We start from the raw sequence: 25,438 nt of genomic DNA on the forward strand, positions 1-25,438 counted from the left end.
TCTGTAATAACGCCATTTATTGATTTATCATGTTTTTCTTAGTAAAAAGCAGCTATTTTACACTACTGTCATGTAGAAATATCGGCGTGAACTTGGTACACTGTAATCATATGAGACTCCAGAGGATTATAAATCCTATTCAATAGACTCCGAAGGAGGGAAGGGTCGATGACACCATTGTGCAACAACGTCAAATGGATTAAACAATCCTTGTAAGGCCTTTCGCCTGCAACCTTCCAACACTTTCCTGTGTTGATGGGTTCACACTTGAAAACATGCAACACTCTCTTTGAGGTGAAACAAACCACTTTTGTTCTTCGATTGTTGTCACATACTAACTCATTAGGAAATGGTTCAGACTAATTTCCATGCGATCCACAGGAAGGCGAACTATCACTCTAGTGGTCTTTCTTTGGTCTAGTTCAAAGCTCTGTGCTGTCCTTTTCTGCTCTTCCAGATCCAGACCAGTGTTGTGTAACGTAGCCAAGTCTTTTCATCATGCATGTTGGTCTGACTAAAGATATCAGCAGATTGGCTGGGCTGCTGGGAAAATCCTTTGTGACTGTTTCTTTGGGAATGCAACTTCTAAGGTAGTTGCACTACTGGGTGCTTCTTTTATCTGGCTCACGTTGCTCATATCTGAAGATCTCTTACCAAATAATTTCTGACTCAGCCTGTTCTCGCCCTGGTTGACATAAATCGCAATACTCAAAGTCATCTGAAAATGCAACAGCTGAAGCACCAACCCCACCCCCCGTCTTTTACTAATGATTCTTTTTTTCCTCAGTCATAATTTCTCAGTCATTATGCTGCGACAAGACCATTAGAAAATCACCTTCAAGAGAAGCCTTTGAGTAAAACATTTTAATGAAGAAATTACTCTATATCTTAACTTCTATATTCATAGTACATAATTCTTTCAACCTAACAATAAATGGGCATCAATAAGGAATCATTTGTCAAAAATACACACCAAAGATTTTTTTTATATTTTTTTCTTCTTTTTTTTTTGAGGTTTACATTGGTCAAGACATCGACAAAGTTACACATAGTAAAAACAACCGAACAATGAAATGAAAAATAAAAACACAAAGCAATTACACAAATTTTAGAATTAATACTCATTCAAAGAAAACATCTTTTTTTCTGAGATAGAGAGCTTCAGTGGTCTTAGTGAAAACGAAAATGCCTACTAGATTTCTACCCAGTGGAAAGGCAAGTTAATTATGAGGTTTGAGAATGGCACCCTTCAGACACAACAGACCTCCTCCTCACTTGCCGTGGGAGATCATCAGAGAGAGTGGTCGTGGTCTGTTAGTGTCTGCACGTTGCTGGTGCAGTGGTCAGAAGCGTAGCCCTCTTTCACCGGGACTCCGAGTGCTTTAGTATGGTTAGTGGAGCCGGCGAAAGGAGGCCACAGCTGGAATGGGTGGAGGCAGTTAATTGTGGTGTGGATGTGGAGCTGCTAGTGGACGTGGGATGGAGATGAAAGGTAGTTCATGACAACAGCCTACGAAGATGCAGGAGAAGAGGAGCTCCAATGCAGAAGTGATGGGTGGTTACTGTGTGTGGTGTTTTACCACTATAGACAACCAAAGGATAATGGCTAGTGGTTAACCTCAGAGGAAGACTTCCCGCTGCTAGGAACGTAAATAGTTGTGTTTTAGGATTTCTTCCCTGAAATCTTCATTGTAATGGTTTTCACCTCTGTATACTCTTTCATTCCGATCTCACCCCTGGAAAATGAAGAAGAACTGTGTCAGTGGAAACATAATCAAATGTATAGAAAACACAATTGTGATGTTATATTATTTATAAATGCACTTACAGTTCACGACCGTTGCCGGACATTTTGAATCCTCCAAAAGGACACTGGCAGCTCAGGGCATTATAGCAGTTGATCCTGCACAACAAAAAATACATTTCACAATATTACATTCAGTTCTGTGACATATTAGTGCGATTTCAGGTCTTATGGAAATCTTTCATTTTCACACAGAATTGCAGATCATGTGAATTCAAAATGTTCATTAACAGGTCAGGTTTTTTTTTTTTCTTACAGTAAAAAGATCTGATCATTTTTTAATGAATTAAGGTATTAAGTCTTGTTTTCTAAAAAAAATATCAGTTAATATCTGCCAATAGGTGAAAAAAATAAATGAAATGAAATTAAAGGTGAGAAAACATTGAATTTCACTAAAACTACTAGTCAAAAAGAAAAAAGACTCTGTATCTTATGGCATTGTGCATGACATGCATGTGACATATTTGGATATTTTAATACAAAAACAAGACAAAAATACTTTAGAAAATTATTTTTTATTTTTTTTGCAGTGCGCACGTTAAGATATGCATATAACAATGATATTAGGGGCCAAAACAAAACAAGTGGATGGCATTTGATCTGTTGATGTGATTTAACTCTTACCAGACAGTGCCGGCCTGCAGAGCTGCAGAGACACTCATGGCCTTGTTGATGTCTGTGGTGAAGACCGCTGCTGCCAGACCATATTCTGAGTTGTTGGCTCTCTCAATCACTTCTTCAATAGTTTTAAACTTCATAATCTGCTGAACTGGCCCAAATATCTAATTTATATATAAAATATATAATTTATTTATTGTAATACTTTGAACATTTAATATTCCAAGTTAGATTCAGGAGTCAGAGATCAATCAAACTTACCTCCTCCTTGGCAATGCGCATGTGGTCCTGTACATCAGAGAAGACTGTGGGCTCCACAAAGAAGCCTTTAGAAGGAGGAGCTTTGCCGCCACACTCCAGTTTAGCTCCCTCAGTGATGCCGCTCTGAATCAGCTCCAGTACACGACTCTGCTGCTCCACACTCACCTGACACAGTCAACACAGAGATGATCAGCTACTGAATCCTGTCTCTTTATTTTCTCTGACTACTGGAACAGGCACCAGACCTTAATAATAAAATGGGTAGATTATACAGATAATATGTCTTTTTTTGATTATTAATGTTTCATTGTACTGCATTTTTTTATTAAAATTTTTGTTTAATGATAAATGTTATGACATGAATTTTGAAATAATTTTGTAAGATTAAAAATATTATTTAGGTATATATATTTTTATATTATAGCATATCCGTTACATTACCGTGCAAAAGTTTGAGTCGGTAAGGTTTGCCTTAGAAAATGCAGTAAAAACAGTAATATGAAATATTATTACAATATATTATTACATTTTAAAATAAGTGTCTTCTATTTTAATATTATTAAACATTTTGTATTTATTAATGTGATGGCTAAGCTGAATGTTAAGCATCCATTTGCTGCTCAAAAAAACCTCTTGTATTTTCAGCGTTGAAAGCAGTTGCTCCTTAATATTTTTGTGATAAAAGTGATGCATTTTTTACATGATTCTGTGATGAATAGAAAGTTCAACAGAACATTTATTTTAAATAGAAGTCTTTTGTAACATTATATATACCTTTACTGTCTCTTTTGATCAGTTTATTGCTTCCTGGCTGAATAAAAGTACATATAAAAGTACACTCTAGTTTTTTAATTATTTTCTTTCTTTCTTTCTTTGCTGAACCCAAACTTCTGAACGGTGGTATAAGTATAAGTGCCCCTATTATGGATATTTGAAAATGACCTTTCAACACAGCTCTTAGTGAATGAAAACATCCTGCAAAGTTTTAAATCTGAAAGTGCACGTGTATAAAGTTACTGTCTCTCAAAAGAAAGAATCAACTGACGTCAACATGAAACAGTAGCATATTGCTTGCCCACTTGTTGGTCTTTTAGCGTTGGTCCGAATGAAAATGCAATTTCATTCTTTGTCACTAGGTGTCACTTTTAGAGCAGTAAAAATAGCAGTTTCCCTGGTAATGCTGTACACAAAGCAGCACTGTGCTCACAAATGCTGCTTTATCAAGCATTACAGGCATGATGACATGAAAATGAGACCAGTCGGACCAATCACCGCAAGACTGGCGTCACGCAAAGAAGGGGTTTGGAAAAATAAATAATTGAGCGAAAGGTTTGGGAGTCGTTGAGCAAGTAAGGTAAAAATAAATGCATATTATAAGAAAATGAAAATGTTTTTAAACCTTACATGCTTGACAACCTGTTGTTGGGGGTCTTCCAAAACCAAAATATTAAACTTTCTTTGCCTATAATAGGAACACTTTAATTATTTATGATATTTAAGCAATGAACAGGGTGTTACCTGAGGTCCCTGCTCAGTGGTTGGGTCAAAGGGATTTCCAACTGTCCTTATCTGTGCTCTCTCAACACTCCTTCGCACAAACTCCTCATAAATGGGCTCTTCTACAAAGATACGGGATCCAGCGGTGCAGCATTGACCACTATTGAAGAAAACACCCTGATGGGCCTGTTCGACTGCCAGCTCAACTGAGAAAGAGAGAAAACACAATATTAAACATCTGACAGCAATGCACTATTATTTAAATTAAACAAAGAACAGCCCAAACAACAGGTGATAAATGAGCAATGTAGCCCCTACATACCAATAAGTCAATTATTAATGGACTTGGAGCCATACTTTTCCAGTTAAACAGCTGTTACATATCTCTTTCCAGTTTTTTCTGGTGTGTCTGTGTTTATGCACGCATACATGTGAGTATGTGCATCTGTGTGGGATAAGGGACACCTGGGAAAAGGGTAACAGACTGTGGCATTTGAAGGGTTAATGGGAACCGGCAGATTTACGGCTGTGGTGTGATGCGTCTGGGCAGGGTCCATTCAGCTGATTTATGGGGGCCGTGCTCACGGCTGCTGAAAACGTTTAAAAGCTCTGACTTGTGCCTTGGTTTGGTGGGCTATTTAGATACAATAAGGGCCAAGGGTTTAGGAAGTGAGATAAGCTCATTTGAACGAATATGGGCCTCTTGGAAACATAAGACACTCCATTTTTTTGCCCAGCCACAGCTCTAAAAGATCCCCAAAGGTCTTTGATGTGAGAGTCTGTGGAGTAGCACCTGTGCACAAACTGTTGCAGCGGGGCCAGCCGTAAAACAGTGCCTGAATACTTACAATCAGCATCTGCAAAAATGATGTTGGGACTCTTTCCCCCGAGTTCTAGCGTAACTCTCTTCAGATTGCTCTTTCCTGCTGCTTCTTGGATCAGCTTGCCTACCTGTGGAGAGAGAAGAGTCGCTTTAATCACCAGGACGTCACAGAGGAGTCTTACTAAATCTCAAGATCAGTGGGTTGCTGTCATTAATAAATCCTGTCGCATGAGAAGCCCCCCTTCAACAAGGCTACCAGCACCATTATAAGGCCCACAAGATTGGGCTCACATCTTAAATATCTATTAATGCATACGGTGGCAGCCAAAGAGAATGGAATGTCCTACACGCAACAGTATCTGCTGGTTAATCGAAAACAGGAAGAACCGACCGCAGGTTTGTTTAGGATGCTCAACACTGTTTGGAGCTACAAAATAACAGTGAAACAAGACCTTTAAAATGCATTTATTGGCTTGGTTAGTGCATAAATGAAAGCGCATGTAGTAATTATTTGTCTGGTTTTAGTTACTCTGAGATTAAGGAGCACGTTTCTTTTTAACAGGAGTCTACCGTTTCATAATTCCACGTCGTATGCTGCTCTTCCTCGAATCTCTTCTCTTCCAACTGGATTTCACACTTCTTTTCACCTAAAGTTCCACATTAGCAGTGGACTAGCTCTCATCTTACATGCTGTTCAGGCCTGTGTTAGCACTGCAGACATCGCACAGCTGCTGTCCATGGCACTGCTTCACATCACAGAGAACAGTATGCTCACGTCAAACTATTCTCTTCCAACTGCACATGTGTGTGTGTGTGAGAGAGAGAGAGAGAAAGAGAAAACGTCTTACTCTTCACAGCCAATTCGGCGTTTTAGAGGCTGGTGAGCAGCACTCCTAACCATAAACCAACATTTGTACATTTTTCCTTTCCGCAAAACATACTTACTGACAGAGAATATTTTCTCTATCTGTTTTCCATCAGATAGCGGAAAAAGAAAGGAAGAGGGGAGAAGACAAAGGGAAAACAATCCTCCTCAGTTCCCTCTGACATGCTCGCTCAGTGGAAAAAATGCACGAACATAAACGCCTACCTCTCACAGATACTATATGCATATGGGTGTTGCTCTCAGTTTTGGGAAGCTACTTTAGTTTTTAAATATACACTACAGTGCAAAGGTTTGGGGGTCGTTAAAATTTTTTATGTATTTTTGAATGAAGAGTATTATAAATATTACTGTACTGTTACCAAGACTGCGCTTGTTTTAGCAAAAATACAGTTTAAAATAGTAAGATTATTAAAATTTTAAATAACTGGTTTCTATTTTTATATATTTTAAAATGCAATTTATTTTGTATGATGTCAAAGCTGAATTTCCAGCAGCCATTACTCCAGTCTTCAGTGTCACATGATCTTTCAGAAATCATTCTAAAATGCTGATTTGTGATAATTACCACAGTTTAAAACTGCTGTGCTGTTGAATACTATTATGGGAATTGATGAATAGAAGATCAAAGGAACATCCTTTATTTTAAATACAAATCTTTAATGACAGCCTTTAAATGCATTTACTGTCACTTTTGCTCAATTAAATGCATCCTTGCTGAAAAAAAGTATTGATATATTTTATATTTTAAAAGACTTGCTTACTGCTGACTATTTTTGAGCAGTAGTGTATAACTATCCAGTGATAGCCTATTATTCATACATCTGTTTTTGAATGAATGAATAAATGAATGAATATATTAACTTGAACTGATACATTAACATTAAATACAAATATAATATTCACTTATGTATATAAAAAAGGTTATAAAAAGTGAAAGTAAAACAAGAAAAAATCTTAAATTAAATAATAATAATAATACATGTATAAAATGTTTGTAACCATTTAAAATGTGTTTGAATGTGCTTTTTGATTTATGTAAGATAAAAAAGAAATCACATTGCACACTTGTCACAAAGGGGCTAGACTCCACAAATAGCAGAAATAGCACAAATAGCATTGTCATAATACACCAGAATGCCTAACTCCCTTGGAACCCCGCACCCCATCCCAGGCCTAGTCCTCCCTTATACACACGGCTGAAGTGACTCAGAGTCTGTGTATGTACACACATGCACAGCATGAGAGATCTGGGCTGCCTAATCTAGTCCAGAGTAGAGCTCAGCATCACCCACAGCAGCAGTGCTGACGTGAAGAGAAGAAATAAAGTAGTGAAGAGGAAGGGCGAGAGGGTGGGGTGTATAGTGATGAGTTTCCTGTGAAAGTCAGTCAGTGGAAGTGTGGGTGAAAACGGGTGGGTTGGGACCATTTTCAGAGTGACGCTATGATCATATGAGGATTTGTGTGGTCTGTTGATGTTTCTTTCTCAGTCACTGCATTCTTGTTTTATCAATGACATTTTGATTTCGGTAAGAGTTTGGAATATTTTTGAAAAAATTCCCTTATGCTCACCCAGGCTGCATTTATTTGATCCAGATTGCAGTAAAACACTAACATTGTGTGATATTACAATTCAAAATAAGTGTTTTACATGTTAAAATATTTTAAAATTGAATGTATTTCTTTGATGGCAAAGCTGAATTTTCAGCAGCCATAACTTTTAATATCTTCAGTGTCACATGATCCTCATTCTGATTTAGTGCTCAAAAATATTTCTTATTATTATCAATGTTGAAAACAGCTGTGCTGCTTAATATGCTTGTGGAAACAATGAATAGAAAGTTTAATATATATTAAATTTATTTGAAACAGAATTTAATGGCAACATTAACATAGGCCGATATAAAAATGTATTTGCTGTCAGTTAATTAATTTAATACATTCTTGCTAAATACAAGTTTTAATTAGTTTAAATGAATTTATTGACTCCAAACTTTTGAAAGGTAGTGCACATTCAAAGTTTAGTTACAGTTTAGTTTTTGCAAAGCCAGACCAACAGACAGACCCAGATAACGTAATAATGTGCATCATGTGATTTCTTTCAAAGAAGACGGGTAATTCCTGTATGTAATTCTTTAAATATTTACGTATTCTTGGACAGACAGATAAACTGTTGCTCCACTATGTAAAAATCTGCTGTAACTTGATTATAACTAGGCATTTAAACAAACTCACTTTTCCGGTCATCTAATGCTAATGCTAAGCTTTAGCTCTGTCTATTCTGAACATCAAAAAATACACTTCAATTAATAACAAAACACATGCTACAAGTGTAAGAACAGATCAAAACATACACTGAAAAAGTTTGATTTATGAGAGGCTGTAATTGAATTAGGGGCTTAAGGCTTCTTACCAGCGAGGCAAGTGTAGCTAGAGATAATCGCTGTTTAAAATACGCTGTCACAGCAGAATTATGTCGCTGTCAGTGAAGCCTGTTTTCAAACGGTAAATTCTCTGTGCCTAACATGGTGACGTTAACAGTACATATGAAGTGGGGGCATTGTGTCCAATCCTTGTTTCTGTGCCGTGCTTCTGACGGACCACCTGTGGATTAACATCTCGCTGCCATTTCCACCTAAAACCTGTTTATTAGAAATGATTTTGGAAAGCCAGGTGGTCCGGTTTGAGAGCATGTGTAGTATGAGACAGCAGACAGAAACCCTATAAACACAACTTCCTCAGGCTTCTCATTAGTAATGGGGTATAAATGCACTAACCCTTCACTGTCAGAAGAAAAAAAAATACCTATAGGGGTCCAGTAGCTAGTCACAAAGGGCAGTACTCTTAAAAGTACAAGTTTGTACCTTACCTACCCCTAAAAGGTGCATATTAGTACCTTAAATTAGTAATATGTACCCAAAAGGACCCAATATATACTTATCAAGTGGAATTGAAGAATGATGTAATTTAACAATATCAGACCAAAAAGCAGTTTGTTTAAAGAATTTAAAACATCTTGCCAAATCTCGGTCTTGTAAACACCTTTAAATAAAAGGTGCTCCGTTTTAACATGAAAATCTTCTGTACATTTTTTCTGTTCAGTCTGCTAAGGTCAGACAAGAGTAAACAAATCCATATCGCTATGATTACATGCTTTCTTAACTGCTATTTTCTCACTGCTGTCCCTTTTGTTGTGTTCTTCTTTTTATAATTTGGCCTTTAAGGTACTTCTCTGAATCTTTTAGGAGTAAATAAGGTACAAAGTTGTCCTTTTAAGGGTACTTTCCCAGTGACAAGCTGTAGTACCCTTAAAAGTAAAATATTTGCATATCCCAGTGGTTCCAAATGACTCTACAAGTTTGCACTTTGACACATGGACTAAAAAGTTACCTAAAAAGTTTCATGTGACACCCTGCAGTCTTGCGCACTTCACTGATGCCTGAATGAAGACCACAAGATTGCGAGTCCACATCAAAAGTGCCATTTGGGACAGGGCCTATGTCATACCATCGGAAAGGAGGATGAGCGAAGAGGGTGTGATTCTTCCATTTGTCCGATAGGAAAATTACCTCAGTCGATCCTGTGAACGCCACTTTGTCTATGCCCATGTGCGAAGCGATCGCGGCTCCTGCGGTTGGCCCATAGCCTGGCAAAATATTGACGACTCCCGGTGGAAACCCAGCCTGTGAAAACAGTACGAGAGGAAAAAGCTTTAGACGAGAGTTGAGCCAAGAACACCACAGGCTGTGGAGGGGGAATCCAGACCCACCCCGACCTCCCTGCAGGCCCTGTGGAAGAGAGAGGATGGACAGAACTTCAAAAGGAAGAGAAGAAAATAGGCCTCTTAATCCAAGAGAAAGGGAAAGGCAGAACAACAAAGGTCTGGGTGCAGTTGGGAACGAATGACGAAATAGCACTCATTTGCATGAATGTGTGTTGATGTTGCTTTTTTTATCACTTTGATCATTTTATGGCTGTATTATGAATGTAATGTGGTCATTCAAAACAATGTTGTAAAATCATGTTGCTGTACCTCTTTGATCAGAGCACCGATGTAGAGGCAGGTGAGAGGGGTCTGCTCAGCAGGTTTCAGGACAACAGTATTCCCGCAGCTCAGCGCTGGCCCCAATTTCCATGCTGTCATCACCAGGGGGAAGTTCCACTGTACAGATATAGGTCAGAAACTTACTGTGGGAGCTCGTTCAGATAACCTCATACCTCTGCTTCTTGAGAGCATAACTCCTTTACTAATGATTTCAAACTCTTGCAGATTCATTTACAAACTGAATGTTTCTAAAACAGAGTGATACAGTCTTCCAGTAATTTATGCCTGTTAGTCTCCTACAATCCTGAAATACCTGTTAGATAGACCGGATTACAGTGGAATATTTGCACTGTTGGAAAGAAGTAATTTATCGTGTCACGAGGTCTAGAGTAGTAAGCACTTCATTGTCACAAAAAAATTTTTTTTTGCTTCCTCGTTCCTATTTCTGTCCTTCAAGTGTACCTCCCACTCACCCATGCGTTTCTCTTTCATTATTTCTCAGTTCCTTTTTCTGCCTCACTGGCACTGGCCATGACCCCCTCCTGCCAGCCTGTTTGTAGCCAACCATACAGTGACTAATAAGAACCTCAAACACTTCCAGGAACCTGAACAATATATTTTAAAACTACAGCGTAATGGAAGGAGCTGCAGATATTTTTCTTTTGCAGTTTCATGGCGTACATCTGAGTGAAACGAATTACGGTGGGAACTTGGTTAAATCTACCACTCGTTGAATGGATGGATGCAGATCTGAATGTAAGCTTGCAGAGGTTTGTAAAAGGGGAAGGGTTTAAGCAGAATTGGAAAATTCTATCAAATGCCACCAAAAAGAAGTCTGTCGTTTCAACTGAAGATTGAGTTTATTTTTGAGATTAAAAAAATCACAAGGTCAAAATTTATATAGGCATGGATGAATCATTCACAATAAGATCAATACATGAATTTATTAAATAGCCTTATAATTTTAAGCCAACTTTAAATTAAACAGGACTTCCCCAAAAACTAAACCACCATACCCAAAGCTCAACAAGCCCGACATCCCTCACTAGGGGTTCAAATAGCTCCCTATAAGAACTGTGAATTTTTAAGCAAAATATACCATTAAGGAAAATCTAAAATTGGGCCAAAACACTCACAGGAACAATCTGTCCACAAACTCCAATGGGCTCATGTCTGGTTAGAGTGAAATATTCTCCATCTGTGTGATAGAAAAAAAAACAAGAGGGACCATAGTATTAGTCTACACAGGCTAAAATGGTGTCAAATACACTTTATACTTGTGCTTAGAAAATAAATCAAGACTGATACAATTAAATAAAAAGGTGAAAATAAATACATTACACAGAAAAGTTCACATTAGATGACTTTTCAAGCAAAAGAGCTTACGATAATATCACTGTCTACAGAAGACCATGTTTTTGTGTTATTCCTCGCTGTGGAAACATGCAGTTGGCGTAAAGCATCTGGACGAGAGGCATGCCAGTGATTCATCTCACTTGGTGGCCAGATAAGAGAAGGCCGAAAACACACATTCTGTTTGTTTGTGCTGTAATTCTATTATGGATGAGATTGGAAATGAAATAAAGCAAATCACTGTGAGTTCCCACTATGCAAGTTTGGTTTAGCAACACAACAAAGGCCCAGTGCTGAGCTCCAGCGCTGACAGGGGGATTTACAGTTCTTTCCCCCTCCATTCTTCATTTTTATTTCTCCCGCTGTGAAAATCGTATCATAACAGCATGCAGCGGCATGGGTGCTTGTTTGTGTAAGATGAGAGAGTGAATATGAGGGAGATATTATCAAATACAAGAATGACTGCTTTATGTGAAGGACAGTATAGGACAGCATAAGCGCAAATATTAGAGTGTGAGCCAACGTCTGAGAAATGATGACAGACAGTGTTGGAATGCACAATAATTACAGGGACGCCCGATGGCGGACACCTCTCTCGATTCCCTCTAACCCATGTGGCCCATGTGACGGGGGGCCCTGAATGGCGGCTCCACAGTCTTCCCTGCGCACACATACTTGCACACTAATGGCTGCACTGTGACATCAGAGCTGCAAGTCTACTGCTGTCCCGTAGTCTCCAGGCTCCCTGCTGCGTTCCTTTCAAACAACTAAATTAGCCAGAACAGACCCCCAGTGCCCCCCCGTGCCCCGTAGTGCCCCCCGGCCCCGTAGCTGTCACTGTGCTCCACCGATGGCAGCGCTCCACAGGAGGGCAGCCATTAGCACTCAGATTTATAACTGTTACGGGACCTCGTCTGTTTACCCTCAGTGCACCTTCATAACCCCACAACATCTCCTGAAGGCCTCAGAGAAAACACAGCTCTACCTCGGCTTAGAGCTGTGGTCTCTCTGCTCAAGGTCAGACTTCCAGAAATGTCTGGGATGGGCCTGCACCTAAAGGTCTGGTCTGCATTCACAGAATGACAGTTTCCAATCCAGTGCGCTCGTGTCTTCCATGCTCTACAAAACGTCTGTTTTGCATTGCTGTGTCACCATACAGTTTATATCAGTGGCATTATGTGACTTTGTATATATATAATGTACCATCCTCTATGTGTGAAATGTATTAACAAATATACACTTTATGATTCTGACATAAGTTTTTTATGCTCACTAAGATTACATTTATTTGATCAAAAATACAGTGCAAATAGGGAATTGAAATGAGCAAATTAAAATTAAAATAAGTTTTCTATGTTAAAATGTAATTTATTCCTTTCACAGCAAAGCTAAATTTTCAGCACCATTACTCTGTCTCCAGTGTCACAAGATCCTTCAGAAAACCATCTAATATGCTGATTTGGTGCTTAAGAATAATTTCTTATCATTACCAATGTTGAAAACAGTTGATAACAGTGATATATTTATTTTAATTATTCTTTGATAAATATAAAGTTTAAAAAACAACATCAAGTAGAAATCGTATGTAACATTATAAATATCTTTACTATACTTTTTTTAATCAATTTAATACTCTTTAATCAATAAAATCATTAATTTCTTTCAGAAAAATAAAAATTACTGACCACAAACTTTTTAATGATAGTGTACGTATACATATACGCACAATTACACGTAGAAAAAAGTATGTGTAAGGATTTATACAAAGGGTTTTATTTTATTATTTTATAGGAAATAAAAAAACTTTGTTTTTTAATAAAAATGTTATAATTGTTTAATATAAATGTTATAATAAAAAAAAAAAAATATATATATATATAGATAGATAGATAGATAGATAGATAGATAGATAGATAGATAGATAGATAGATAGATATTTCATAATTAAATAAAATTTTCAGAAATCTAAAATGAAACGTGAAATAATTACATTATTTATGTTTCCACTGCTGTCCTTACTCTGTTTATGAGTGTCTGTTCACTGTGAGGTGAAACTTTGCATCCAGGCTAACTTTAGTGGTTACTAAAATGCTAAAAAAAAATTATGTAATCTACATTAAAGACTCCAGACTTTTGTTTTGATATCCTTAGAGTGATGAGACCCCCGACCCCTTCAAACACCTCCATAATTTAAATGCTGTCTAATTCTACAGTGAGAGTTCATGACAGGATGAGCATCATCTTACCAATTGGAATCGTGGAACCGTGGATCTTATCTGCCCATCCAGCAAAATATCGAAAAGTTTTAATGGTTCCCTGGAGGTCCACAAAGAAGGAGGAGAGGAAAGGTTTCCCAGTGTCCAGAGACTCCAGGGTCTGGGAGGAGAGAAGGAAGATGAGAGTGTGGGCGTGTGATGAAAAATCCCTCATAGATATTAAACCTGACACCCCCCCATGATGCATTCATACTAAACATATGGAAAGCACACACTTCCATCTGCTCCCCAAGGAAACCTGATCCTCATATAGCCATCACCAGAGACCTGACTTTGTTATCTCTGTGTCAGCCAGCCATGATTCCTTATCGACGTGGGATTAGATTGATATAAAGAGTGATTGTAACCACATGGACATCGCATTTTTCTTTCAAAGCAATTTGCTCTGACACTTGTTCAGAGCTGGATGGTGAAAATCTTTTGTTTCAGTCCATTTAAGACCAAGTCTAAACTGTAGCATGAAAGATATTTTCTCAAAATGGCAACGGCAGAGAGCTGCATGCACAAAGACAAACATAGCACTTTTGTTTCTGAATCTGTCTCTTTAGACACATCTCTGTGAGTGTGAAGTAAAAGCAGATGTCCAGGGCAGAAGAACGCTGAAGATAAAAGCACATCAAGAAACGGAACAATACCTATCTTTAACATTTCCCTCTTAACCTAAGTGATCGTTAGCGCCCAAAGGTCATGTGTTTCAACTCAGCGTTGTCATCATCATGGGTTTCAGACATTTGCATGACAAATCAAAATTGTTAGAAAAACAACAACTCCTGTGGCTCCTGCCATGAAGCTTGAATAACCCTGAGGCAGACAGACAGGCCCACTCATTCAACACTTGCTTATTGTTGTGAGCGCCTTTGTCTGCTCAGATGGCTCTGTCCTGTTAAATCTGATTCTCACTCACCGAGAACTGGCATTGACTAGAATGAGACATGGTTTAAGTGTGGTCAGATGAACACTGGTTTGTGAGTGAAGGTGATAGTTATGAGAGAGTCAAGACCGATGTCAACAAGAGAGCGTTGGTCAGATATTTTACTTATAATTGAGCAGAAAAAAACAGCATATGCTGGTTAGGTACGTTTTGAAACATGGCTGCTGGTTTGAGCTGGTCCTTAACTGGTCGTGTGATGGTCCTAAGCAACTAGCTCCTGCTCAGGACCAGCTCATGACCATCTTAAACCAGCTTAACCAGCAGCCATGCTTCAAAAAAAAATTTCCCCCAAGTTCCCCCAAAATCATTTAAGTAGAAGTTTAGTTTTTGTGTTGGATGAAGTACTCACAGCCAGGTAGGCACTGTCTCTTTCCACCAGGTCAGCTAGCTTAAACAACAGCCTCCCACGTTCAGATGCATCCATCTTCCTCCATACTGATCCCAGAGAGGAGGCCGAACGCGCAGCCTGCACGGCTTTGTCCACATCAGCCTAACAGAAAGGCAAAGAGAGGGGAACGGACAGAGAGAGAAAGAGATAGAAACAAGAGGAGGAGAGAGACAGGAGAGCACTTAATGATATAACTTTATCCTGTAAACAGGTGTTTGTCCACCTCTGGGACAAATGAAATCCATTCATTCCGGAAGTCTCAATGACTTCCCCAGTTGCATGTTTAGGGGGTCCCTGTTTCCTGTTTCCACACTTTCTGCCTGATTTACAGAGAGGAACTACAGCCTCTAGCTTGCTTAACCACATTAGACTGAACTACAGCCCCCTCCCACCCTCCCTCTCTTTCAATTCTGGATGCTTATTCATGCTGAGTGAAGGCTGAAAGTGAGAAGCACAATAGCGGTGCTGGACGACTAAATGTAGTCCAGCTGAGCAATTGTGCCAAACCTGTTTCTGGCAATGGTTTGACCAATTACCAAATATACACTTTGCTGACAAACACACTAGCATGCTAAAAAAGCAGACACACACACACACCTTATCTGCTTCCTGGACATCACAGATCTTCTCCCCTGTAGCCGGGTTGTATGTGCTGAAGACCTTACCGCTCACAGAATCATGCCATTCGTTATTAATAAAAATCTACAGGGAAAGAAGAGAAATATACAGTTAAGTTTTCACAACAGTGGGGCCATTTTAAAAAATTATAATAATTACTTAAAATCAGTGGTAGACAGTAACAATGTCTTTTTTTAGTTTTGGTGCACACATCAAAAGTTTCTTGGAATAAACATTTAATGAAACAAATATGATAAAAATATGAAATATGAATAAAAAAATGACTAAACAGCGACTGAAATAAAAAATAAAATAAAGAACGCAAAATACAAAATTAAAACAATGATATCAATAATAATAAAACAACTTATATGTGTGTGTGTGTGTGTCTGTGTGTGTGTGTGTGTGTGGGGGGGGGGGGGGGGGGTGGCAGCTGTGGCCTAATGGTGAGAGAGTTGGACTTGTAACCCGAAGGTCACAGGCTTGACTCTCATTGCCGACAGGAGTTGTATGTAGGGGGAATGAATGAACAGTGCTCTCTTCCACCCTTAATACCCATGGATGAAGTGCCCTTGAGCAAGGCATTCAACCCCCAGTTGCTCCCTGGGTGCTGGAAAAAATAGCTTCCCACTGCTCCGAGGGTGTGTTCACTTCTCACTGCTGTGTGTGTGCACTTGGATGGGTTAAATGCAGAGGACCAATTCTGAGTATGGGTTACCATATCTGGCAAATGTCACAACGTTCACTTTATATACATACAGTACAGACCAAAAGTTTGGACACACCTTCTCATTCAAAGAGTTTTCTTTATTTTCATGACTATGAAAATTGTAGATTCACACTGAAGGCATCAAGGGCTATTTGACCAAGAAGGAGAGTGATGGGGTGCTGCGCCAGATGAGCTGGCCTCCACAGTCACCGGACCTGAACCCAATCAAGATGGTTTAGGGGTAAGCTGGACCGCAGACAGAAGGCAAAAGGACCAACAAGTGCTAAGCATCTCTCGAGGAACTCCTTCAAGACTGTTGGAAGACCATTTGAGGTGACTACCTCTTGAAGCTGATCAAGAGAATGCCAAGAGTGTGCAAAGCAGTAATCAAAGCAAAAGGTGGCTACTTTGAAGAACCTAGAATATGACATATTTTCAGTTGTTTCACACTTTATGTAATGTATATAATTCCATGTATAATTCCACATGTGTTAATTCATAGTTTTGATGCCTTCAGTGTAAATCTACAATTTTCATAGTCATGAAAATAAAGAAAACTCTTTGAATGAGAAGGTGTGTCCAAACTTTTGGTCTGTACTGTATATCAGTTTATATATTGAGATAGGATTTTTGAACAAATTATTCTTTTGAGCAATTTCTTTTATGCAGAATCTTACATAAATTGTACTGGTTGGAGCGAGACCCCAGAGTTCAAATCAATAAGCTCTACTCCTGTCTTCTTTTACTCAAGTAAATGATTTAGATACCTTTTCTATCCACCACTACTTAAAATTGCTGTAACAACACAAGACAACTGTTTGCATGAGAATGAAGCATTTTAATGCAGAATATGTCAAACACCATCCATAAAATGTGAACCTTTAGACCCTTGAGGAATTACTGTGAGTTAGTTAGTAACTTCATGATGATGCACAGAATTAAAAAAGACAGTCTTTCTCCCCCTGTGTGTTTCATGGTTGTGGTGTGAGAAGAATCTCTGGGAACCGTGTGCTATTGCAAAGCTGCCCAATATCACTCTCTTGGGAGTGATCCAGCAACCAGACAGAAAGAGGTGGGGGAAAGGAGAGATAAATCCCTATCAGACACACAAGACACACAAATGCGCCCACAGATAGAAGTGCATGGATACACACACAAATGCAGAAATAGACACAAAAATACATTTCACAACATCACTGCTCGTTTACGAGATCATAAAACATGGGCTGCACTCTGGCGCTGGTGATGCGTTAAAAGAAGTGGCCCGTAAAACAACGGCCTCAGATTCCAAAAGATGGATTTTTCAAGCTCGATAAAGTAGAAAAGAAAAATACATCTTTCTCTATGCACACAACAAGCACATAAGGCAAGTGAGATTTCAATATTCAGATGAAAACTTACGCAAACAGATGGCACCTAAAACCGATTTCAACACACCGGTGACAGATAAGGTGTTAAACCATCTGCTGGCAGTGAGCTCTACATTTACTCTTACATTAAACACATTTACTCTTCCTGTCATCTGCATAGAGGAAGACGTCTGGTTCAAAGTGAACCGGGGCCCTGGGCCTCCTCAAGCTCTCCAACATGTTTACTAATGTAAACTTACAGGCTTAAGTACAATTTAACTGGCTGTAAACCAAGAGGCGTGTTTACTTTAGAACAGGTATAAAATGCCAGTAGACTTGGAGGCGGTCCAGGCCCGTGCCTGTGTCTCCCCTAAAACTGGCATGAATAAATCACTCCTGGTCAGGCTAGGTATCAGTCTGTACCGTGCTGATTCCTCTCTGAAACATTTTCATCAGACTCCCTTCTCTCTCTCTCTCTCTCTCACTCTCTCGCTCGCTCCACACAGGCATCTTGCATTAAGGGGGCCACCTTTAATCTGAGTCTCATTTGGAGCACTTCATAGTGTCAGTGGCCTCGTCGAGCCGAGGGCCTGTTACAAAAACAGAAAGCCCCGTAGAGGAGCGAATTAGTTTAAAAATTTATAGAAGCCACTGTAGAGGAATGCCTTAAATCAGGGGCAGACTGTGACAGGCCAGTGGGCCGGGGAAGAATGCAGACGGTGGGTAGCTTTATGCTCTTCGTAACCCCACACTTACGGCACCCCGGAACGGAGGAGAGGGGAATGCTGGGTGAGCCGCGGACTGGGCCACCATCTAAATCATGACTAGAAAAAGGCGACCATTAGAGGCCATTTGGCCCAGTCTTCCCTGAGCTCTGGGGGCTCTCGGACTTTTGTCTCTTCCCATTGAGAATGTTGATAAAGAGCGACAGGCTGCTGCAGTAAATCAACTCTCAAGCTTTCTTTATACTTGGGCTTTGATTAAAGAAAAGGGATAAGAACGCAAGTGCAAAAGTGCAAAAAATCATATTGATCACCGCTTCTTTTCCGAAACCCTGCTGGAGGCTTCAACAGGGCTCTAAAGAACCTGAGTAATCGTACTTCATTACTACACTTAAGCATTATTTCAGGGGAATTGGTATTTTACTATTGAAACTGAATACTTTTAACACAATTACTTAGCAAAAAATACTTTTTACCTGTTAGAAATGTCATTTAAACACTTGAAGTAAAAAACAGGTAACAATGACTTAAATCTCCACATTTTAGTCCATTTTAGGAAATTAGCACACCAAAATAAGCTAAAGCTAAAATTATGCAACATTTTACATGCCAACACCTCCATTTCAGTGTAGACACAGTTATGGTCCATATCTGTCCTTGTAAAATCATAAAACCATTTCAATTATAGCATTGCTAAATAGGGACAAACCTGACTCAAGTGTAAGCATGTTCGACAAACCATGACAAAAAAGTCTATAAACAATTATATTCAGTTGTCAAACAGTAATAATATTTGTTGAATTAAAAGTTTAACAATTACTCTGAACTCTGTTCAGTGTGGCTAAGCTAAAAACATGGAGGAGTTTGTTGAGGCAGAGTGCCTGAAGTACTTTCAAACTTGAGTTGAGTATGAAAGCTAACCGCCAAGCCGTGACAACTAGATTTTGTTTACAACAGCAGGGGGCCAGAAAATGTATTATCTTGTAAACAAAACAGCCACTTGATGCCGTACACAAACAGAAAGAGAAGCGCTGCCAGTTCATCCTACGCTAACACATTGTACTACAGGCTGTTACGAAATCGGACAGAGTACGGAAAGGTTGAGATTTTACGCGCAGGCCACAGCACAAGACAGCTGCAAACATTTAGAATCACTCCATGTTTTTTGATTCAAGCTGTCAGTCTCACGGTGCTGACTGCGCTCGTCTGCAAAGCTAATTAGATGGTGAGATATGCAGTGCCTATCACAAACAGATTGTGAAAGAGGGTCCCACGGCGAACGATGACAGCATCACTAGGCTTATGCTCCTTATTGCTGAGATTTTTATCACCAGCATTACTTCACACAGGAAAGAGGGTTATCGGCCACAAAAGCAGGAGGTCGACTTTGTTCCTCAGGGAGTGCTAGAGCTAGAGAAGGGTCTTTTTGGGGGGTGACTCGAATGACTCTAGCAGTTGTAGAACACTGATCCGTTTCTCATCTGCCCTGGCGAGCTCTCTGGAGGCTTCGCACAACTGCAGGAGGAAGCGGAGCAGGAACGCGGATGGAGGATGCCAAAGCTCATACTACAGCCAGCAAAACATCTGTTTGGCCGCCAGCACCTTCTAATGGCTCAGACACATGAGGGATATTTAATGGCAAACATTTTTTTGGACATTGTAAAATGATTTCTTTTTTATATGTGCGCTTTATCTGTGCTTTCGTGGAACAGGCCAGGATTCCAGAGCCAGAGGGATCCTAACAGGGCACCTGCAGCACGGGGCTCGGTCTGCACAGGAAGTTTCATATCCTTTCCTGAGCAGCTCACTTTCACTCTGTATCTGGACACACTTCAAGATGTTGATAATTACTGATGCTACAGGAGAAGAGGGAGCTTAAGATTACATGTCATGTTCTCACTCTCTCTTTTCTGTAACATAATTCATTGCAATTACCACAAGTGAAACGTCGAACTGTGCAACAAATGTTAGTCTACAGAGCAGGTTGACAGGGACACCCCAACTGTCAATCTTAGTTAGCATTACATAGTAAAAGTGTAAAAATGTAAGTCTAAAGTGATAAAAACTTTTTAGGAACAATTTATTAACATTAGTTCATGAGTTAGATATGAACTAAGAATACACAATATTTTAGTATTTCAATATAATGATCAATAGCATATTTAGTATCAATTTAACATATTTATGTAGTATATGAATTACAATTATGAATTAACATATTATAGATTATTATAGATTAATAATCACGTTATCTAGATTTAAAAAATGTGTTAGGTAGTGATACATAAGTAACATTACCTGTTCAAGTGATAGCTCATCCAAAAATGTTGTCATAATTTTTCTAACTTAAGTCAGTTTTTCTTAAATTTCTCACAGAAGAAGCAAAGTCATGCAGGTTTGGAACAACATGAGGAAAAGTAATGAGTATGTGCACTTTTGGGTGTACTATCCCCTTAACAAATTAAACAACTGAAGATTTCTTTTTTTTTTACGGCGAAAAATGGAAATTATAATATACTTACTTGGTTAATATAATATAATATAATATAATATAATATAATATAATATAATATAATATAATATAATATAATATAATATAATATAATATAATATAATATAATATAATATAATATAATATAATATAATACTTGTTTAGCGTATCTGTGCTAAATTTTAATAAAGTAGCTGGAACAAACATGCTATTGTTAATAATACAAAGAAAAATCAAGCATTTTGTTCCTGAGGGAGAAAAACAGTGCAAAGGCCAAAGATAATCAGTGAGGAAGATGTGAAGAAAAGATCAAGAGTAAGAAAGGGGGGAAATTATAATCAAAGCAAAAGAGGGTGAGAGAAAGAGAGTCCTCACTGTGCCGCTTACAATAAATCAAGCTTCTCAGTGTATGCTCTACTTTGGCCGCTGTTTGATGTGAAGAAATGGTGGGTTTTGAAGTGAAAATCTCCAGAGGTATGGGACAGACTCTCGTAAGTCAGGGCCACTGACCCTAACAGTGAGACACGGCCATATATTACACCGTGCTGGACAGCTTCTAGAGCAGAACCCCCCCCCCCCCCCCCCCCCCCCCGACTCCATCTGTACTATCTCATGCAATGACGGATTGATGGGACCTACCTCATTCACTCAAGCTGTCTCCCAGATTAGTTTACAAAAGTCCTCACCTCAGCGCCATACTACTGTCCTGGCTGGGATATATATAAATATAAAGACAGGTCCAACAAATGGCTATCAAGTGTCTTTTTCTCCATGAAGCTCTCTCAGTATAGGGAAATGAACACATGCACCGACAAATTCGAAAATTCCATCATTTACTCACTCTTATTTTTGAAAAAAAAAAAATCAAGATATTTTGGACTGCATTAAATTTCATTGCATGGACATTTTTTTATAGTGACAACATTCTTCAAAGTATCTTCCACAGAAGAAATGGTTTGGAATGACATAAAGGTGAGTAAATGATGAGAGATTTTTCATTTTTGAGTGAATTATACCTTTTAAACCACATTCATTAGAAAACCCCTAAAATTCTATGCATAGATTATCTGTACATTTTTATTGAATATCACTGATAAATTCCACTGACTGCAAACCACATCTTATCCAAATGTGCAATTATCAGTTGCACGGCACAGGGGAAAGCGAGAGAGTAATCTCCTGTATCTTGTTTCCTATCTTCTTCCAGGTTTTAATCTCAAGAGTCTGCTTCACTTTTGTGTCCTAACTGAATGGAGTGAGCAAATCATCACTCTGCCTGCTGGAATCCAACACCTCTCTTTCAAAAAGACTCCTGGGCCCTAATCAATTACACTGATACACACCTATCAACATAACCTTTCCTTTCTTTTTCTCTCTCCCATCCGCAGAGAAAAAAAGAGGAGAAAACATCCATAACCAGCCATCACCGGAGACAAATTTATGGCTTCCTTAGTGCCATTAGTAGCCCCAGTGGGCCAGCAGACAGAGAAAGAGATAATGAGAACTCCTTCAGCAGACTAGATCTCCCGTGACCAGTCAAACACGCTCTTTATACACTGTGTGGAGTCAAGAGAAGATTCTGATAGACTGTAAAGTGTATTTAGCTCAGGAGTCTGCACCAAACAACAGGACTTTGAGAAATATGGGTGTGATAAGCGGAAGCTCGGTTGTAAATGTTCCATGGAACGGTAGATAAATTCCCTATCAGTGTTTTCAATCTGAAGTCTGTAACAAATGCAGGTGTAGTAACCGTCACATAATAGGCACAAATGTAATTGGTGGGGTAAAAAGTTTACTGGGGAGCACAAAGTTCACGTTATAGCAATTTTACTGTCATTTTACCGTACTAGAAACCATCCTAACTATTCAGGTTATTTAAATTTAGCATGTGAACAAATTAAAAACTAAATAAAAAAAACTGCAGCACTCATTATATCGATTGTTAATCTAATTTTAAATTAGTGCTGTCAAGCGATTAATCACATCCAAAATAAAAGTTTTTGTTTACATAATATATGTGTACTGTGTATATTTATTATGTATATATAAATACACACATACATGATATTTTTTCAAAATATTTACTTGTTTATATATATTTTAAAAAAATTATTAAAAAACGTATTTATAAAATACATTTATATATTTATATTCTTATATTTTATATTATATCTAAATACATTTGACGTATAAACAACATATTTTCTTAAATATATACATGAATGTGTTTGCATTTATGTATACATAATAAATATGCACAGTACACACATAAATTATTACAATGTCTCTTTTTTTGGATGCGATTAATCACGATTAATCATTTGACAGCACTACTTTAAATAAAAAAAGAATAATGAAACTTATAACTATAATATAATAGAAGCGTTATGCACCATAAATGTATTATTGGAATAAAAAAATTAAAAAATATAACTATGACTATGTCTAATAACCATACGCTCACATACAACAAACCATTCATTGCTGTAAAACATGTTTTGTAATGATTATTGTATTAACTAACTGAATTAGCTTTCATTGCTTGATATTAATTATTTTACTTTAAATGATTCAGTATTTACATAAGTGGTTGACTCTGATAGAGGAATAAAATGTTCAGTATGCCCAATAATTATATTTCCATAACTCAGCGTCTTTGGCATAAAGCGCTGCTCATTAACAGCACAGAAAACACAACTTAAGAAGTCTCCAAGGAGTTTCTCTAAAATGGCTTAACCTCAGACTTACACAAATAATAAAAAACGTGGCTCTACATTTGAAAGAATAGTATTGATTGGCCATATTTGGACTGTTACATCAGAGCCTGTGCTGCGCTGCACCAGGCACACAAAATCAAAAGTGAGAGGGAGGTGGGGATAAAGAGAAAGAGACCCAGAAAAAGAGGGAGATGGACAAGGGTGTGAAGGGAGTTCACAACACTAATGCCCAAACAGCAACCCACACACACCCATACAGTCAGCACACAAATTCCTAAGTATGAATCCTTCTCACACTCCCATGTGCTTCTGAGAGCAGATCTGCAATGAGAGCAGGAGATGCAGGGTGTGAAGTCATAGGTGTCTCCAGCTCTTGCTCAGGTTGAACTTCACTCTTTTTACCACGGTGATAATGGCCTGCGCTGCACTTTGACTTATCCTTTCACCTCACGGCAATAAAATAATTACCGTCAAAACTGGCATAATATAAGATGACCTTACCCACAAAAAAAGAGAGATTATATTTAATAATCATTTTATAGAGTGATTCAGCACTTCTTTGTCATTTTCAGAAAGATTAATATAAGATGCCTACATTAAAATGATGTAATAACTAATGCTGAAACCTCATTACATCGGAATAAGCCCAAAAGTATTAAAGTATCTAAAAATTAATGTGAAAGCCCAGACTTTGACAAGTTGGCATACTTCGCCTTCTTGTCATAGTAAGTTATACTTGTTATCAACCCTGCAATTTTAGTGGTGTACAAAGTTTCTGTTTTAAAGGCGTGTCCCTGAACACTTGCATTTAAAACAAGTGGCCATAAATTTCGTACACATGCTGCGGCTTGTAAATATTGCCATTGGGCTTAAGTAAAAGTTGATCACAATAATAAACAAGATCAAGATCACAATAATGAACATATGGCGTGTTTGTCTGTGTGTTTGTGTTTTTTTCCGTCCAGAACATAAAGACATTATGAATAATTTAGAAAGCCTACTAGGCTGAACTATAGACTGTAGCACAGAAGTAAAAGGAGAGATAGAGGCGGGTCTCTAACCCGCACCAAAAATCATGTAAAGTAGCATACAGTCGTAAATAATAACAACCTTTTGAAGGCAAAACTTCTAAATCGGTTTAATGAGATTATTAAAGCTCTATGGACTCTCATTTGTCACTATATCAAGATGGAGAAAACTTTCATGATCGATGCCCTTCTGTAGTATAGATAACGGGCAGCAGATCTGGACTTTCACACTCTTTCTATGGATACAAATAAAGTCAGTTGATTTGATTAGAATAGAATAGAGAATCGATATACTTAGGTTATTGCAAATAGCACATCATTACACTGCGCACCTAAAGAATAATCAATTTAGCCAAAACTTGCTATTTGTTAGCAAATGCATGTGCAGACAAGCTTCCTGATCTACTGTAGCCTACTTAAGAGCCGTGACAACTTAAGACTAAAACTGCTACATTCGGTTTAAATGCGTGAGTATGAGCCTGCTATCTATGCCATGGTTGCAACGCGTTGCGTTTCTTGATCAGTGATTTGTTTGCGCGCAGTCACTAGTCTACAAATCAAACGTGTCACCTAATCGAAGTATGCATTTCCCGTTTAGGCAGCTTTAGGATTCTCACAAGAAGTTGTAAAAAAGTCTCACGAACCTTAGTGTACTTGATTTCAGGGTTGGGTACCGGCGAGGGCACCAGATGAAGAGATGCCATGAGCGCAGCCGGGTCGTTCTTCACCTCTCCTGGCAGTTCAACTTTACTGGAGGTCATTGCGTCTCTTGAAGATGCCGGTTGGGTTTTTTTCTGCCGATTTGCGATTACTACTTTGGAATCCTTCCTGTGTTTATAACCAGGTGTCAGCCCTGGTCCATTTTTATTGGGCAGAGAATGGGGCCGTCCTCCTAATATAATTAAAATGGAGCATTTACATAAAC

General features: G+C 38.5%; 1 protein-coding gene across 1 annotated transcript; it reads right to left on the reverse strand.

Moving 5' to 3' along the window:
- LOC132120323 (retinal dehydrogenase 2-like) lies at positions 1–25,438 on the reverse strand. The gene is made up of 13 exons (XM_059530051.1): positions 25,158–25,438; positions 15,477–15,581; positions 14,841–14,981; positions 13,531–13,660; positions 11,068–11,129; positions 9,920–10,048; positions 9,456–9,569; positions 5,029–5,131; positions 4,202–4,386; positions 2,684–2,848; positions 2,429–2,586; positions 1,829–1,903; positions 1–1,736 (listed from the first exon to the last, which is right to left on the reverse strand). Exons 1-13 carry the CDS (start codon positions 25,272–25,274, stop codon positions 1,664–1,666), a joined length of 1,557 nt encoding a protein of 518 aa, XP_059386034.1. The 5' UTR covers positions 25,275–25,438; the 3' UTR covers positions 1–1,663.

This window comes from Carassius carassius, chromosome 3 (assembly GCF_963082965.1).
Source record: "Carassius carassius chromosome 3, fCarCar2.1, whole genome shotgun sequence".
Lineage (NCBI taxonomy): Eukaryota > Metazoa > Chordata > Actinopteri > Cypriniformes > Cyprinidae > Carassius > Carassius carassius.